Source organism: Rhinoraja longicauda, chromosome 1, assembly GCF_053455715.1.
Source record: "Rhinoraja longicauda isolate Sanriku21f chromosome 1, sRhiLon1.1, whole genome shotgun sequence".
In the NCBI taxonomy this organism is placed as follows: Eukaryota; Metazoa; Chordata; class Chondrichthyes; order Rajiformes; family Arhynchobatidae; genus Rhinoraja; species Rhinoraja longicauda.
The window spans coordinates 54382247-54400825 of NC_135953.1; the positions used below are offsets into that span (position 1 = coordinate 54382247).

General features: G+C 41.6%; 2 protein-coding genes across 3 annotated transcripts in view; both read left to right on the top strand.

Annotated features, from left to right (window-relative positions):
* Positions 1-9903, top strand: part of LOC144599432 (cytochrome P450 4V2-like) — a 37929-nt gene extending 28026 nt beyond the window's left edge. The window contains exons 10-11 of the mRNA XM_078410312.1: positions 5443-5622; positions 9334-9903. Coding sequence (XP_078266438.1) covers positions 5443-5622; positions 9334-9497 — 344 coding nt within the window. The 3' untranslated portion in view covers positions 9498-9903. The remainder of the gene's footprint in view (positions 1-5442; positions 5623-9333) is intronic.
* A 3807-nt stretch (positions 9904-13710) lies between these two features.
* The window catches only part of LOC144592713 (coagulation factor XI-like), a 37793-nt gene continuing 32924 nt past the window's right edge, over positions 13711-18579 (top strand). For both annotated transcript variants that reach the window (XM_078397609.1, XM_078397618.1), the window contains exons 1-3: positions 13711-13809; positions 15859-15969; positions 16541-16700. In XM_078397609.1, the coding sequence (XP_078253735.1) occupies positions 15900-15969; positions 16541-16700 (230 nt within the window). In that variant the 5' untranslated portion in view covers positions 13711-13809; positions 15859-15899. The remainder of the gene's footprint in view (positions 13810-15858; positions 15970-16540; positions 16701-18579) is intronic.

Here is an 18579-nt window from a genome sequence, read left to right on the forward strand (position 1 = left end):
CTTTATACTTCTAGTGTTTTGTGGAGTAACTTAACTTGATAAAATTTGAGTTGGAGCCTTGATATTAAAAATTGAATGGTTTCATGGAATTATGTAATTTGCAGCACAGAAACAGTCTACTTGGCTTAAATAGTCTGAGGGATACCTTGTGCTATTCTTGAAAACCCTCCAAATTGTAATTCTGTTTTGAGTTTTCTTTCTGAATGATATCACACTTTGGTCAAGTGCCATCAAATATTTGTGTACTATGTGATCCAATTTCTAAAAGAATTGCAAATCGGTGAGATTGCAGGTTGCGTGGTGTCTGATTTTCTTCCACAGTTCTCCATACAGGTCACCCCAGATTACGTCAGGGTTCTGTTCCTGAGAACTGTTCCTAACCCTTATAAGACTTGCTTAGTATAGTGCACATTGCATTACTATACAGATACTGTGAGCCCACAAACAAATTACACTTTACGCTCCATGTGAACCATTGCACTCACACGCCTAGCGATGCAGCTCCTACGCTTCTTGTAACTACTAGTTTCAAAAGTGGTGCTCTTTTATTGCATATTCTGCATTTACCCAGCCAAATACTGTCCAATTTCTGCTAAAGTGGAGCAGAGCTTTAACTTGCACAAACAAGTCAGAAATGTGGCCATGAACTGAGTTCACGCATGACAGAAGATGCCTGCAGTCCCACAGTAGCTGGCACAGACTGCACATAAGTCGAGCATTCCTAAGCTGGGCTGGACCTTTTCATAAACTGTGCAGCTGCTTCTTCTTAGGCAGCCCTTGGGGAATGAGGATCATTTGCTTGCAGTCTGCTTTTGTGTGCTCTGAAATGGCTGATGAGATCGATGTGTGAAGTGTGGACTCTACAAACTGATGGGGCAGTTGATTTTTAATGGCTTGGCCAGTTCAGTAGACTGTAGAGTGGTATGCTTCTGCCATGTGTACAGGACCTCTGTGTGCTCACAATGTGTGGCCTAGAAGTTCTCAATGGCACCTTGATTGTTATTTCTCCACATTTAGCGGTCATGGACCAGAGATTCTCATGAGTCCCTGGGATACTGCATTTCTTCAAGAAGGCTTCGAGTGCATCCTTGAATCTTTTTGTCAACTTGCTTTTAATCTCTTCTCTGACAGTCTGGAAAGGTTTGTTGCTTCAGGAGTCTAGTTTTGGGCATAAAACAATGTAGAGTTTTGTATCTAAGAAACAGATAAATAGAGTAACCCAGTGGCACAGCTGCTGGAGCCACTGCGGAGAGACTCGGGTTCAGGCTGACCTTGGGTGCTGCCTGCGTGGAGTTTTCATGTTTTCCCTGTGACTGTATGGGTTTCCTCTGGGTGCTCCGGTTTCCTCCCAAATCCCAAAGATGCGCAACTTTCTAAGTTAATTAGCCCGCTGTAAATGGCCTCTAGCGTGCAGGGAAAGTGAGATAACATAGAACTAGTGTGAACGGGTGATCAATGGTTGACCTGGACTTGGCGGGCTGAAGGGCCTGCTTGTATCTCGAAAACTAAATTAAACTAAATATCCAGACCTGATCATTGGATCACTTAATGCCACAGTTTTGGGTACTACGTGATCAAGTTTTTTTCCATGAAAAACTGCACAATATGAAATTCAGAGACCATGCAGGTTCCACAAAGTCCATGTTAGCTCTGAACATCGACCGGTGTTAACCCCGACTCTTTTGATTTCTAGCCCTGAGCCTTGGCTTTTCTCCCAGCTAACTCTCCACAGCCTTGACTGAAGCCTTCAGACATCTGATTTTCTTTGCAAGCTCTTGCGCAGCAATACCCTGTTTAGTATCTTTGTGCTCAATAGATTTCCCAGCAGTGGATCCATGAACACATTATCTATTGGCCCCCCTGTGAACCATCGCACTTGCACACCTAGAACCGCACCATCTTCTTGTTGTGTAATTACTAGTTTCAGCGATCGGTGCTCCTTTTTCTGAATACTCTAATACTTTACTCTCCCAAATACTGACCCCTATTGATTGAGAGGAGCAGAGCTTTATCTTGTAAGGCCAATATTTATTCTGTTGAGCAATGCAAATAAACATGTTTGTTGCATTTGATGCATCTCAATATTGGTTTCTCTAGTTCTAGGCTTTTGGGTTCAAATGATGTTTTCAACATAATTGTACTTTACTCGTGCGTATATTTTATCATTCAACCAAGACTAAATGAGACCATATGAGGAACACATAAGCCTTGACCACTTTCTGACTGCTCATCTTTTCATTGGGCAGAAGCTGGATATTTGTCACATTGGTTTCCATTCACTTTAGCAATTGGCATATTTTCTACTGTCATATTTAGTTGAAGTAGAAATACTTGCCCGAAGAATATCTAGTCTTTTTAAATGAGGCAGTACTGACTAGCGATATCATATGTCTCAACTTTAATTTAGGTGCAGCATGAAAACAGGCCTTCTGGCCCACCGATCAGCGATCACCCACTCACACTAAATCTATATTCATATACTCACATTCTCATCCACTCCCTACACATCAGGGGCAATTTACAGAGGCCAATTAACCTACTGCCCCGCACGTCTTTAGGATGTGGGTGGAAACTGGGGGACTCGGTGGAAACCCATGGGGTCACTGGTAGAACGTGCAAACTCCATACAGACGCCACCCAAGGCCAGAATCGAACCCGTCTTTGGCACTCTGAGGCAGCATCTCTCCCAGATGTGTCACAGTGTCACCAGAATATACATATATGGATGCTATGTATATTCAGAATATATTCTGACATAGTCGTTGTCAGAATATACATAGCTCTAATCATGTTACTTAACCAAAGACCAAGCCTCACAAAAAATAATACCTAGAAACAATATCACTAGTGCAATACAGGCTGTTAGTAAATGGGGAGTCCAATTTACACAGCACCTGATCTTTTTCATTGCATGATCAGAATGAACAGGGTGTTGACATCTTCTTGGAAACGTTAATGTTCCTCTGGGCAAGTGTGCACCACAAAACCACTGAAGGATTTCTCAGAGAGTTGCCAACATTTACAGAATAATTGCTGGAGAACAGGATATTAGCTAGAAATTCGTGGCTAGAAAGTTTGAATAAGTGTTTGGAGGTTATTTACAGTCCCACAACATAGAGGAGTACAGCACATGTGCAGACCATTCGGCCTGCACTGTTTGTGCCCAACATGATGTCAAGACCAGCATCTGCCTGCACATAATCCATATCCCTGCATTCCCTGCGTAACCAGATGACTATCCAAAGGTCGTTTAAGGTCCTGTCCCAGTTAGGCGATTTTAAGGTGACTGCCGGTGACTAGGCTGTCGCCGAACGTTCGCCAGGGTGTCACGGGCATGATCGTGAGGAGTCTTCAAGGAATCGTAGCCGATCTCGGCACGTCGCAGATAATTTTTTCAGGTAGAAATTTCTCGACGACAGCCGGCTTGTCGCCAGGTATCGTAGCTTATTGCGGGCGCTGTCGCATGCTGTCCCCAGGTTTGCTAGGTTGTCGCAGATGCATTTAGAAGCACGTAATATTAAATTAAGAAAAGGCATTTGAAGATACCAGAAGATAGTTTTGTTTAACCAATTTATTTACTGTCAGGACATTTGACAGGTAGATTGGAGGCGACAGTTTGACGGTCAGGTAAGCGTGGGAATTTCGGCATGTTTCTGAAGACGGTGTAATCTCTTAGCCAGGTGATAGTTTCACAAAAAAAGTAACTTGTATCAACCTGACTCGGCATTGTCGTGGTCATTGTCATAGGGTAAAAGAATATTTCGGCGATCTGCTACGACTTTGACAGTCGCCTGCAGTCGCCTGCAGTCGCCTTAAAAATCGTCTAAGTGGAACAGGCCCTTTAAATGCCACCATCATACTTGCCTCTACCACCATCCACATCGGTATATTGCATGCATTCATCACCCTCCATGTAAAAAAAGCTTGCCACGCACATCTCCTTTAAACTTTACCCCTCTCACCTGAAAGCTATGCCCTCTTGTATTTGATTTTTCCATCCTGGGAAAAAGGTTCTGACTGTCTACCCTATCCATGCCTCTCATCACTTTATATACTTCCATCGGGTCTCCTCGCAACTTCCGGAGTTTCAGAGAAAACAATCCAAGTCTATCCAACCCCTCCCTGTAGCTAGTAACTCCTAATCCAGTCATTATTCTGGTAAATCTCCTCTGCACCCTTTCCAAAGCCTCCACATTCTTCCTGTAATGGAGAGACCAGAACTGCATGTGATACTCTAAGTTCGGCCTAACCTTACACTTAATTCCCTGACCAATGAAGGCAAGCAGACCATATGCATTTGATACCACTCTATGTACTTGTGTTGCCACTTTCAGGGAGCTATGGACTTGGAGCCCAAGATCCCTCTGTACATCCCTCCTAGTTTATCAATATAGAACCGTCAAAGAAAGGAATGTCTATCTGAAGTCGCTTCTAGCAATCAGTTCTTGATTTGGATCGTGGTCCAGTTGGATGGATGTCAAGGGACTTAGCTCCATTCCTAACTCCTTTCCCTTCTATTTTTGGCTGAGGGAATTGTTAAAATCCTTGAAGGAGTGTCCAGCCACAACTGATATAAAGATATTTGCAGCTTAGTGGTAAATACAGTAAACTCTCGCCATAACGGACCATAGGGGAGGGAATGGTGTCTGTTATTGCCGATTGTCCACTATAACTGAGTAAGGGATTACTGCGTAATAGAGTATCATTGTATAAGTAATAGAAACAAAGAACTGCAGATGCTGGTTAATACACAAAAGGACACAAAGTGCTGGAGTAACTCAGCGACTCAGGCTGTATCTCTGGAGAACATGGATAGGTGACGTTTTGGGTCGAGTCCCTTCTTTAGACTTTCGGTCTGGAACTGGGCCTGGAATCCAGGTGAGTTGAGGTGAGGATTGGCAAGGGAAGCAGCCGAGGAAGGTGTGAGAACCGGTGGTAGGTCTGGCCTGGAAAAGGCTAGGGTGGCGGTGCGGGCTGGGGGGGTGACTTCAGCAGCCCGGTTTGGAAGTTGCCGAGGTGGCAGTGCAGTCTTTGAGTCGCATCGGCAACCTGGCCTGGCGGTCCCTTGTCCACTATAACCGAGATCCATTATAATGAGGTCTGTAATACCGAGGGTTTACTGTGTACACATCATGTGTATTCGGTTTTTAAATCGGCCTATGAAACATTTTGTTCAAATTTCTCCAAAGTAAATGTATGAAGATATGAAATCCAATGAATCTGATCACTGTCCATGAATTGAACGCATATTTTCATATGGAATACCTTTTACTAGCAAAATGTGTTTAACTGTTTTAAGGTAAACTTTTCACACCAAGTTAGACATTATATATTTACACAATTACATAATATTTGCTGTCCCTGCATAATATTTTCATAAGGACAATTTGCTGAATTAAAACAGACATTTTGTAACATTCAAACAATCATTTTGTTTTTCAGGAGGGTTTAAGGTACCCAAAGGAGTCAATGCAATGATATTTCCTTATGCACTGCACAGAGATCCAAGATATTTTCCTGACCCTGAGGAGTTTAGACCTGAGCGATTTATGCCAGAGAATTCAACTAAAAAGAATGCATATGCATTTATTCCATTTTCAGGTGGACCTCGAAACTGCATAGGTACGTGTACCTCAGATCCAACGCATGTAATGTGCATTGTGTAGAACTATTTATCCAGATTATAACAGCAGCGTTCTAGTATAATGTTAATATTTAAAAAAGAGATGGATGGAAGTTTTACTTTGGGCAGAGGTGTAACACTGAGCGCAATAGCACCAGTTCTTTAAAAGTGCAGATATGACTCAAGTTTTGGTCCAGACGAAAGATAGACACAAAATGATGGAGTAGCTCAGCGGGTCAGGCAGCATCTCTGGAGAAAAGGAATAGGTAGCGTTTAGGGTGGAGACCCTTCCTTTTGTTTGGTCCAAACTAATTTAGATTTTTTTAGATTTAGAGATACAGCGTGGAAACAGGCCCTTCGGCCCACCGAGTCCGCGCCGCCCAGTGATCCCCGCACATTAACACCATCCTACACACACTAGGGACAATTTTTACATATTACCCAATCAATTAACCTACATACCTGTACGTCTTTGGAGTGTAGGAGGAAACCGAAGATCTCGGAGAAAACCCATGCAGGTCACGGGGAGAACGTACAAACTCCGTACAGAAGGTGCCCGTAGTCAGGATCGAACCTGAGTCTCCGGCGCTGCATTCGCTGTAAGGCAGCAACTCTACCGCTGCGCCACCATGCCGTATTTAATTTGTATAAACCTTGACGTAGAAATTTCTGTGAACCTGTGCTAGCAGGCAGTATAGTGGAATATACTTTTTCTATTCATGAAAATATATTATAGACAACAGACAATAGACAATAGGTGCAGGAGTAGGCCATTTGGCCCTTCGAGCCAGCACCACCATTCAATGATCATGGCTGATCATTCTCAATCAGTACCCCGCTCCTACCTTCTCCCCATACCCCCTGACTCCGCTATCCTTAAGAGCTCTATCTAGCTCTCTCTTGAAAGCATTCAATATTAATTGATGTCGTCAAACAAGAAAGGGTGCAACAGTGATTTATGAGGATGTTACTGGATCTGGAAAGTTTGAGTTATAAGGAGAAGCTGGATAGGCCAGACCTTTTTTTATGGAGCATGAGAAGCTGAGAGATGATCTTAAAAAGGTTTATCAAATGATGAAGGGCATAGAAAAGTAGAATAGCCAATGTCCTTTCCTCAGGATAGGGCAGTCTGCAATAGGGCATAGGTTTAATGGGAGAGAAGAAAGATTTGAAAGAGACCCAAGGGGCAACCTTTTCACACAGAGAGTGGTGTGTATATTAATTGATGTCATCCATATACCATATATATTAATGATTTGGATGAAGGAATTAGAAGTAACACTAGCAAGTTTGCGGATGACACAAAGCTGGGTGACAGTGTGAACTGCGAAGAGGATGTTAGGAGGTTGCAGGGTGACCTGGACAGCTTGAGTGAGTGGGCAGATGCGTGGCAGATGCAGTATAATATAGATAAATATGAGGTTTTCCACTTTGGTGGCAAAAACAAGGAGGCAGATTATTATCTCAATGGTGTCAGGTTAGGTAAGGGGGAAGTGCAGCGAGACCTGGGTGTCCTTGTACACCAGTCACTGAAAGTTGGCGTGCAGGTACAGTGAAGAAAGCTAATGGCATGTTGGCCTTCATAACGAGAGGATTTCAGTATAGGAGTAAAGAGGTTCTTCTGCAGTTGTATAGGGCCCTGATAAGACCACATCTGGAGTATTGAGTACAGTTTGGGTCTCCTAATTTGAGGAAGGACATCTTTATAATTGAGGCAGGACATTTGAGGAAGGACATCTTTATAATTAGGTTCACGAGATGGATCCCTGGGATGGCGGGACTGTCATATGAGGAAAGATTGAAAAGACTAGGCTTGTATTCACTGGAGTTTAGAAGGATGAGAGGGGATCTTATAGAGACATATAAAATTATAAAAGGACTGGACAAGCCAGATGCAGGAAAAATGTTCCCAATGTTGGGCGAGTCCAGAACCAGGGGCCACAGTCTTAGAATAAAGGGGAGGCCATTTAAAACTGAGTTGAGAAGGAACTTTTTCACCCAGAGAGTTGTGAATTTGTGGAATTCTCTGCCACAGAGGGCAGTGGAGGCCAAATCACTGGATGGATTTAAGAAAGAGTTAGATAGAGCTCTGGGGGCTAGTGGAATCAAGGGATATGGGGAGAAGTTGGGCACAGGTTACTGATTGTGAATGATCAGCCATGATCACAATGAATGGTGGTGCTGGCTCGAAGGGCTGAATGGCCTCCTCCTGCACCTATTTTCTATGTTTCTATGTTTCTATATGGAATGGGATGCCAGAGGAAGGGGCAGAGGCATGTACAACATGCATTTAAAGGACACTTGGATTGATTCATGCATAGGAAAGGTTTTGGGAGGTATGGACCAGGCAGAGGTTCTGAGACTAGATCGTTTAGGCTACTTAGTCAGCATGAAGGAGTTGGGCTGAATGTCTTATTTCATGCTGTATAGCTCTACAACTGATGTATTGAAAGTGGTAACCTACAGCAATTTTATTTATAACAATGACAATGGGTTTTATCAAAAGAATTGCACCTAGGAATTCAATTGGTTACCACTTTATTTCCCCATGGTGGAAGTGAAAGTAATTGTTTTAATTACTGGTGTGAAAAATCATAACAATTTCTTGGCTGCTGGGAAATGAGGAAAAGAAGTGGATTTTTTCCTTTGGTGGCCAGAATGAGCAAGAGTGTAAAATGAAATTCAGTGTTCATTGGCCCACGAGCCCCATTTCTCTACTCTTGCAGGAACTTCCCAAAACACTCTCTGCATTACTTTGATGCCGCTGAGATATGAGGAGATAGTCCATCTGAGCAATTTTCCACTGGGAGTTCCTTTCTAATTACATTACTACCCTTCAGCACAGCAATCTTCCACACGAGAACAGTGGAAGATCATCACAGCTTAAATGATAATAGTATAAATATTATTTTCTTGCTTATGCGACCTGCAGTGTTATAAGAAAGCTTAATATAAACTATACACATATCTGTACTTATTATCAATTTGCAGAGGTATTTTAGTGAATAGATCTAGTTCTGCACATCCTTGTCATCTCTATTACAGGCAAAAGTTCAACCAAAAGGTACATCTCAGTGCCTCTTGAGTCTGAACTGCAAACTTTACATCGGTGGTAAGTGGAATGAACAAGTCAAGCATTTTCTTTTCCTAATTGCACCACATGATCTGCACCTATACTCAGCTGATTCCACCACACAATACTCTTGACTGCAGCTGGCCCTTGACCACTTGATCTCCTCTCTTCCATGACCCTTTTTTAACAGCAATTTGTCCAAAATAATGTCAGCCATTTCCCAGTCTGCTCCTAATCCTCTCAATTTTTCCTTTGATATTTTCCATTGCTGCTTCTTCTCTTGTACTTAGGAATCAAAATGTTGCTGCTTGTTGTCGAATAACTATATGACTAATTCTCTTCCTATGTCGAGATCCTCTTTAGCCAAGTGTACAAGTGCTTGCCTTCTGCTGTGTAATCATAGATTCTTAGAAAGTTAAATGTGGCCAGTCAATTCAATGTATCCATGCTGAATATTTAAAATAACTCTGGCTTTTCCTCACATCTTAGCTCTTGATTTGTGGGCTTGGAGTACATCAGTGATTTTATTGCATACATTTACAAAATGTCTTGAACTGCATGTTATATTAAAGGCACTAACATAGTGCAGTTGAGGCTCTGTCTTGAAATAACCCAACTGACGTTTTACTCAATGTAGGACAAAAATTTGCGCTGATTGAAGAGAAAGTATTGTTATCGTCTATTCTTCGACGATTCCAAGTAGAAGCAAAGCAAAGTTGCGACGATCTCCATCTTGTGGGAGAATTAATTCTGCGTCCAAGAGATGGTATCTGGATAGAACTTCACCACAGGACAAACTAAATGTTGTCAGTAAGTGCACACCTAGCTATAGCAGTGCTGATAAAACTGCTGCAGGGAAATATGTGTCATTTTCCTCTGACTAGTTTTATAAATACAAAATATTCTCCAGCGACGAAATATTTTTTTGCCTTGATTTTAACAATTTTTTCCAGTGCATTGCATTGATGAGCATTATAAAGTTAATAACACGTTTTATTACATCGTTGCAAAACCTGGTGCAGTTTCTGTACGAATGCTTTCTGCAATCATCATATTAAAGAATGATATTGTTATTAATATTTCAATGAACATTTGATTACAAATTACAGAGCATAACCACTGCAGAGAAAACTAATCATAAGTCAGGAGTTATATCAGTTCAGTGATTTTTGTATATCCTTATTATAAATAAATGTTCCTTTTGAAATTGTCATGTTTCTTTTGTCTACAATACAACACAATACAATACAATACAATATATCTTTATTGTCATTGTACCCAGGGGTACAACGAGATTGGGAATGCGCCTCCCATACGATGCAATAATTTAGGTAATTTAGACAGCAGCAACCCAACGAAACGAACAGTTGTAACAGTTTTGGACAGGGTAAAGTGCAAGTTGATCTATGCGTTGTGGCCATCCGGCTCAGCAGGACCGGTTCATAGCAGCTATGGCCCTGGGGATGAAGCTGTTCCTGAGTCTGGAGGTGCGGGCATAGAAGGCCTTGTATCGTCTGCCCGATGGAAGGAGTTCGAACAGACTGTTGCAGGGGTGTGAAGAGTCTTTGTGGATGCTGGTGGCTTTTCTGAGGCATCGTGTGTTGTAGATGCCCTCCAAGTCTGGTAGCTGTGTTCCGATGGCCCTCTGAGCTCTATGGACTACCCGCTGTAGAGCTTTCCTTTCTGCCTCCGTGCAGCTGAGGTACCACACAGGGATTCCATGCGTTAGGATGCTCTCTATGGTGCAGCGGTAGAAGGTCGTCAGCAGCTGTTGGGGTAGACCAGACTTTTTCAGTGTTCTTAAGTAGAACAGTCTTTGTTGTGCCTTCTTGACCAGCGCAGCAGTGTTATTGGACCATGTTAGGTCCTCCGAAATGTGAGTGCCCAGAAACTTGAAGCTGGACACTCTCTCCACACTGACCCCATTGATAGAGATCGGGGCATATTCCCTGTTATGTGACCTACGGAAGTTGATGATCAGCTCCTTGGTCTTGGTGGTATTTAGGGACAGGTTGTTATCCGAGCACCAGTCCGCCAGGTTCTGCACCTCCGCTCTATAGTTTGTTTCATCCCCGTTGGTGATCAGCCCGATCACCGTTGTGTCATCTGCAAACTTGACAATGGTGTTGGTGTCGAATGCAGGAACACAGTCGTGTTCATCTAACTCGATTGCCGTTCATCTCTCATTAATCAGAACTGCACATATGATAAATTCTAATAATGCATACTTCAAATATAAGAATAAAAATCTAATTGAAGCCTCTTTTTTATTAAAGTAATGTTTTTCCATTTAGCTCAAAAGCTAGCAATAATGAGCCTGTCTCACTCCCCCCCCCCTTGAAGTGAATGGAAATTTGAGCAAAGTACAAAATGGAATATCAATTTGCTAATGCCTGTCTTATGTCTTTGCCCAGATTAATTTATACTCCCAGATGTTTCCAAGATTATTGATTTTAACCTGAGTTTTTAAACCTGCTGTAAATGTGTGATAGGTGGTAAACAGCGAGAGCAAATCAAGCAGTTTTTACTGATGGGAACCAAAATCTGGATTTTTAAACACCTGACAAAAACAAAAGATTAAACGCAGATGGTGGAAGTAAATATCCATAAATATTCATCATTACAATTCATGTGAAGCTGTAAAGTTGCTTTAATCATTTTCCAGATTTGCAACCAATTTAGTGAATTTACCAGGCTTTGTCTTTATCTGTATAAACTCGGAACAGCAGATGCTGGTTTATAAAAAAAGACACAAAGTGCTGGAGTAACTCAGCAGGTCAGGCAGCATCTCTGGAGAACATAGATAGGTGACGTTTCATGTCGGGTCCTTTATCTGTATTTCTTGTTTTGAGCATAAACAAATCATTAAATGGTGATATTCAGTGGCAATTTTTATAGGTTCCAGAGGGAAATAGTTGCAAAAACAGGCAGATGCTTAATGAATCTCATATTGACTGTTTAGTTTAGTTTAGAGATACAGCATGGAAACAGGCCCTTCGGCCCACCGAGTCCACAACGATCAGTAATCCCAGTATACTAGCATTAACCTACACACTCGGGACAATTTACAAGTATACGAAGCCAATTACCTTACAAATCTGTACATCTTTGGAGTGTGGGAGGAAACCGGAGAAAACCCATGCAGGTCATGGGGAAAATGTACAAACTCTGTACAGACAGCACCAGTAGTCAGGATCGAACCTGGGTCTCTGTTGCTGTAAGGCAGCAACTTTACTGCTGCGCCTCCTTGCTGCCCTGTTGTCAAATTATTTTGGAACATAAGCAATAGTGTCACAGATTAAAATGCATATCCAGCATTCCAGATGGAAAGTGTAGGAAGGAATGCTGGTTTAAATCGAAGATAAACACAAAATGCTGAAGTAACTCAGCGGGACAGGCAGTATCTCTGGAGAAAAGGAATGGGTTACGTTTCGGCTCGAGACCTTTCTTCAGACTGATTATTTCAGGTGGAAAGTTGTCAGAATATTTAAAGTTGCTGTCAAAGCAAATTTTATTTTTATATCCAAAATTGCTTTAACTGAGCAAAAAAATGAATGAGTCAAATGAGTCGCAAAATCTCTTGAGGCATCAGTTTTATTGAATATTCAAATTAATTTCCCATAAAAATCAAACAAGGCATTTGTAACTTTGTTTCTTAAATGCATATGAAAGTTGCATGCACATTATCTTATTCTGGGTGAAATTCATATTCAGACACTGAAGTAAATGCTGGCAATAAGTTGTTACACCCAATACATGTTCTAGTGGCAAGGAAGGATTGAAAGTTATCTGCTTTTCATTGTTGCATGAGATGGAGCAATATTATGTGAGGTTGGAATATTCATGGGGGATAACCCCTAAAATTAAACTCTAGATCTCCAAGGAATCTGTACAATGCCTGCAGCACAACCATCTGCTCATAAGATCATAAGGAATAGGAGTAGAATTAGGCAATTCGGCCATCGTCTACTACACCATTCATTCTTGGCTGATCTATTGGAGTCTCACGAAGGGTCTTGACGTGAAACGTCACCCTTTCCTTCTCTCCAGAGATTTTGCCTGTCCCGCTGAGTCTTATTCTTTTGTGTCCATCATCTACGTTTCAAATGTTACATCACTGTCATCGTCCATCCTGAAAAGGGCGCAAGCTTCCGGCAACAATCAGTGGGAGCCATCACTTGTACAATAGATGATGGTGGTAGCAGAATTAGCTCAGGACACTTCCAGTTTCCAGCCCCGCGACGTGGATGCTTTTGCTATGGGGCCGTCCCGCTGAGTTACTCCAGCATTTTGTGTCTACCTTTGGCTGATCTATCTCTCCCTTCTAACCCCATTCTCCTGCCATCTCAACATAACCTCTGATACCTGTACTAATCAAGAATCTATCTATCTCTGCCTTAAAAATATCAACTGACGGCCTCCACAGCCTTCTGTGGCAACGAATTCCACAGATTCACCATCCTCTGACATCTGCTGGCACATTGAGGCTGGAAACCTGCTATATTTGGACACCTGGACCTCAGTTAGCAGGATTCTATTGATGTCCATAAGGAAGCTAAAGGTAGGACTGTATGTAGATTTGGTATGTAGTGAAAGTCTTTGTAAATTTAAAGTGGCTCTCTTGATACATGTCAGAAACTATCATTAAGCACAGGTAAAATATGATTGGTAAAGAAGAATTAGGAGAGCCAATTTTAGAGGAGAGGCTGTAAGATAAAGATCTCAGGAGTTCATCTTCCCAAGTCCTTGAAAGTAACAGGACTATTTTGTCTTCTCAACATCCAAACACCTGCATTTTTAAACTGCATCTCCGGATAATAAAGCCAATTTCAATGTTGTGCGACTGCTTAGAAATGAACTAACTCAAAGTGAATCCAATCACTTTTAAAACTGTCGCACTGATATGCGTGTTGCGAAATCAGTATCAAACATGCAGGCCTTTGATAAAATCAACCATTTCATCATACCTCTGGTTAAAATTTAACACATGTCTTCCTACCCCTCTACTTTGTTCAAATACTATTGCTGCACCATTTCCATTTTCCAGTCTGCAAAAGGACATGGTATTGAAAGTTCACTCTGGAAGAACCGCTGAGGCAAACAAAATATACAGGTAATTCAGTTCTTTATAATGGCATTATAGTAAACAACTTTGCTTGGCCAGCCACGCCACCAGGACAACGGGCCTTTATAGTCAGCTGCACTTAAGGCACCTTGGACTTTAAAAAAGTGCCAAAATCTGGCAACTCTTGTATATTGTCTCCGTGGGCTATTTCTAAACACTGTACTTAATCTAGGATTGTGCTTATATATAGTAATATTTTGCTGAACTGCATGCAACAAAAGAATGTCACTGTAGTTTGGTACATGTGACAATAAAGAATCATTTACATTGAACAATTCTTAGAATATTAGCTTAAATTTTCAAATATTGTTTTTGGAAAGACATCATAAATCCAATGTGTTGCTCATTTAATTCAGTCTGCCATAAAGCTCAGCCTGGGATCTCGGAATGCTCATGGTTCACGCTGAATTAGATTAAGGAAACTCACAGTAGCATTGCTGCTGACACAGCACCAGAGATTCGGGTACAATCCTGACCTCGGGATATTGGCTGTGCGGAATTTGCACTTTCTGTGCCCGAGTGAACTTCCTACGGGAGTTCCGGTTTCATCCGGATGAGAGGGGATCTTATAGAAACATATAAAATTATAAAAGGTCTGGACAAGCTAGATGCAGGAAAAATGTTCCCAATGTTGGGCGAGTCCAGAACCAGGGGCCACAGTCTTAGAATAAAGGGGAGGTCATTTAAAACTGAAGTGAGAAGAAACTTTTTCACCCAGAGAGTTGTGAATTTGTGGAATTCTCTGCCACAGAGGGCAGTGGAAGCCAAATCACTGGATGGATTTAAGAGAGAGTTAGATAGAGCTCTAGGGGCTAGTGGAATCAAGGGATATGGGGAGAAGGCAGACACGGGTTATTGATTGGAGACGATCAGCCATGATCACAATGAACGGCAGTGCTGGCTCGAAGGGCCAAATGGCCTCCTCCTGCACCTATTTTCTATGTTTCTATGTTTCATCCCACATCCCAAAGATGTGCGGGTTTGTAAGTTAATTGGTCTCTGAAATGTGCCCCTAGTGTCTACGGAGTGGATGTGAAAATGGGATAACATAGAACTAGTGTGAATCGATAGTCGGCTTGAACTCAATGGGCTGAAGGGCCTGTTTATATGCCATGTCTTTCAATCAATCAATTGAAAAAATTATATAATGGCTTGAAATTTCACCAAAGAAGTTAGCAATCCAGCAGGGAATTGCTGACATTAACCCTCACAACTGTGTTGCTCTGAGAGTTAACATAATTTGATGGATCAAATGGTCACAGTGGAATGCTAGGGTTCTGGGCATGGTTCAAAGTTCAAGGTGAGTTTATTGTCACATGTACCAATTAAGGTCCAGTGAAATTCACATTGCCATACAGTCATACCAATAAAGAGCAACAAGACACCCAAATACATTTTTAACATGAACATCCACCACAATGCCTTCTCTACATTCCTCACTGTGATGGAAGGCTAAAAGAGTTCAATTTTCCTCCCTTCTTTGTTCTCCCACGGTCGGAGCACTCGAACCTTCTGTTGCTCAAGTAATATAAAGGGGAGGCCATTTAAACTGAAGTGAGAAGAAACTTTTTCACCCAGAGAATTGTGAATGTGTGGAATTCTCTGCCACAGAGGGCAGTGGAAGCCAAATCACTGGATGGATTTAAGAGACAGTTAGATAGAGCTCTAGGGGCTAGTGGAATCAAGGGATATGGGGAGAAGGCAGACACAGGTTATTGATTGGAGACGATCAGCCATGATCACAATGAATGGCAGTGCTGGCTCGAAGGGCCGAATGGCCTCCTCCTGCACCTATTTTCTATGTTTCTATGTTTCATCCCACATCCCAAAGATGTGCGGGTGTGTAGGTTATAAATTATTATAAATTTTTGAGAGTTAATTGAGTTAATTTAATTACAGTTTTTATTCAATCATTTTTCAGTAATGTAAGGCTTGTTTCTACAAGGAATACAATATTTGGGTAATTAAATAATGAATGCCTGATATCATATTGCATAGAAATTCACCACATTCAAAACATCATCTCTGTTTTAATAGTTATTAACCAAAGGGATTAATCTGCATTGAACAGCAAAAGAATGAAGAGTCTAATATATCTTGTTTGCTTTATGGTGGGTTTACCTGAATTTCTTTCACAAGATGTTGAAGGTAAGGCATTTTATCTTTCATTCTGCTTTATAAGGAGGTTTGATATATGCTCAAAGTCAATTAATAAAACTAACTTTTCTAGAGGAAGCTATGATAAGCTGTCTTTACTGGTAGGTACAAAATCCATATTGGAAATGAAAGCAACGTTAAAAGGCCCAAACATGTTTGAATGAGTATTAACACGACATGACATGACACTGATTATTGGGCCTATTATTATAAAGAGGAAGCCCTTTATCTTCTGGGTGAAACCTGGATTATATGGTTGAGATTCACTGCATTGGTGATCAATTAACTTCACCTTGAAAGATGAAGATGGAAGTTAACTGTGTATTGCAGCTCATGGATGCAATGATGATGATCCAATGTGGATCATGCTACAGTTTCTGCAATATTTAAATGGATTTAGAAATTGTGTTTTAGATTAAATTATGTAGCCTATCACAAAATATTTTGCGATGTGATTGAATTTGGAGTTGAATGTATTGGAATCTGAAATGAGATTAGCCAACAAATAATCATTTCTTTACAGATAATTGATACAAAATAAATTAATCTAATTTCGTTGCAGGATGTGCACAAAAGCTGGCTGTAAACATGGATTTTCCTGGAAATGACATCAAGTCAGTTCTTGCCCCAGATGCCAACTATTGTCAAAAGTTGTGCACAGAGCATAGAAGCTGTCAGTTTTTCACCTATTTGACAAGAGGCTGGAACGCTGACCAACGAAGGTAAATCCACAACTTCATTCAGAACTCTCAATGGAATGTGAAAAAGTGAAGCCAAGCCATTGCATCCTAAACTGTGATCAGCATCACCAAGAACAGGAAGGGCAGCAGGTTGTGGAAACACCAGTGCCTTCAGGTTCCCCTCCAAGTCTTGCGTCATTGTGACTTGGAACTATTGCACCCTTCCCTTGATTTTTGCAGAATCTAAGTCATGGATCACACCACGATCACAGTGGGACTACCATCACCATACAAAGTGCACTGGTTTAAGATGAGCCACCAGCACCAGCACCTTATGGGTGTGGAATAATTTCTGGCCCTGACAATGATGGCTATAAAATGCAGAAATATAATATTTATATTAAACATAGAAACATTAGAACCTAGAAAATATGTGCAAGAGGAGGCCATTTGGCCCTTTGAGCCAGCACCGCCATTCATTGAAATCATGGCTGATCATCCCCAATCAGTAACCTGTGCCTGCCTTCTCCCATATCCCTTGATTCCACTAGCCTCTAGAGCTCTATCTAACTCTCTTTTAAATTCATCCAGTGAATTGACCTTCACTGCCTTCTATGGCAGAGAATTCCACAAATTCACAACTCTGGGTGAAAAGGTTTTTTCTCATCTCAGTTTTAAATGGCCTCCTCTTTATTCTTAGACTGTGGCCCCTGGTTCTGGACTCTCCCAACATTGGGAACATTTTTCCTGTATCTAGCTTATCCAGTCCTTTTATAATTTTATACGTTTCTATAAGATCCCCTCCCATCCTTCTAAATTCCAGTGAATACAAGCCCAGTCTTTCCAATCTTTCCTCATATGACAGTCCCGCCATCCCAGGGATTAACCTTATGAACCTACGTTGCACTGCCTCAAAAGCAAGGATGTCCTTCCTCAAATTAGGAGTCCAAAACTGCACACAATACTCCAGATGTGGTCTCACCAGGGCCCTGTACAACTGCAGAAGGACCTCTTTATTCCTATACTCAAATCCTCTCATTATGAAGGCCAACATGCCATTAGCTTTCTTCACTGGCAACATGCCATTAGCTTTCATTGAGGCTCAGCAATAAAAAATAGCAATGACATAATTAGAGTAGCTCTTCGGCATCATGAGGGAGCTCCTTACCCCAGTTTAAATCTTGTACAGGAACACGAAGACCTTCCTACAACCACTGAAAGAGGGCATAATCTACTTGCACTTTATTTGATGGAATTGTGATACAACCTTATAGAAATCAATGCCCGATATATTCTAGCTCTTTACAGTTTATTAGGGGTGCTTTGCTGGTGCTGAAGAACTTAACAAACTAATAAATAGCTGGTGAGCAACTGTTGCTCTAGTGCGGATCTACGTGCTACCACACTGGTCACAACTTCCAAGTCTTTGCTGCCTGTGCATTCTATTGGAGTTGTGTTGTACACATCCCGAGGGTCTGGAACCACAATAGTCCACACCAAGCCAAGAGTTGTTCACTTGAAGAAGGGACCCGACCCGAAACGTAACCTGTTCCTTTTCCTCCAGAGATGCTGCCTGACCCGCTGAGTTACTCCAGCATTTTGTGTCTATAGTTGTTCATCATCAGTGGACCACAGCCATAAACAGCAGCTGGAAAGCAAGCAGCAGCAGGGCAGGAGGAGGCAAAGGAGAACGTGAAGAGGCTCTGTTCTGGAAGAAATTTCTGTGAACATGTTATCCATTAAACAGACAATTTCAATTCCTCACTTGTAAATCATCCCAAACATTTCCTTACCACTGCAAAATTAAAAAAAAAACAAAGCAAAATAAGCATAAAACAAAAACAGACTGCTAAGGAAAGTCAGCAGGTCAGGCAGCATCGGTGAAGTTAAATGAACAGACGACATTTCGGATCAAGTCCCT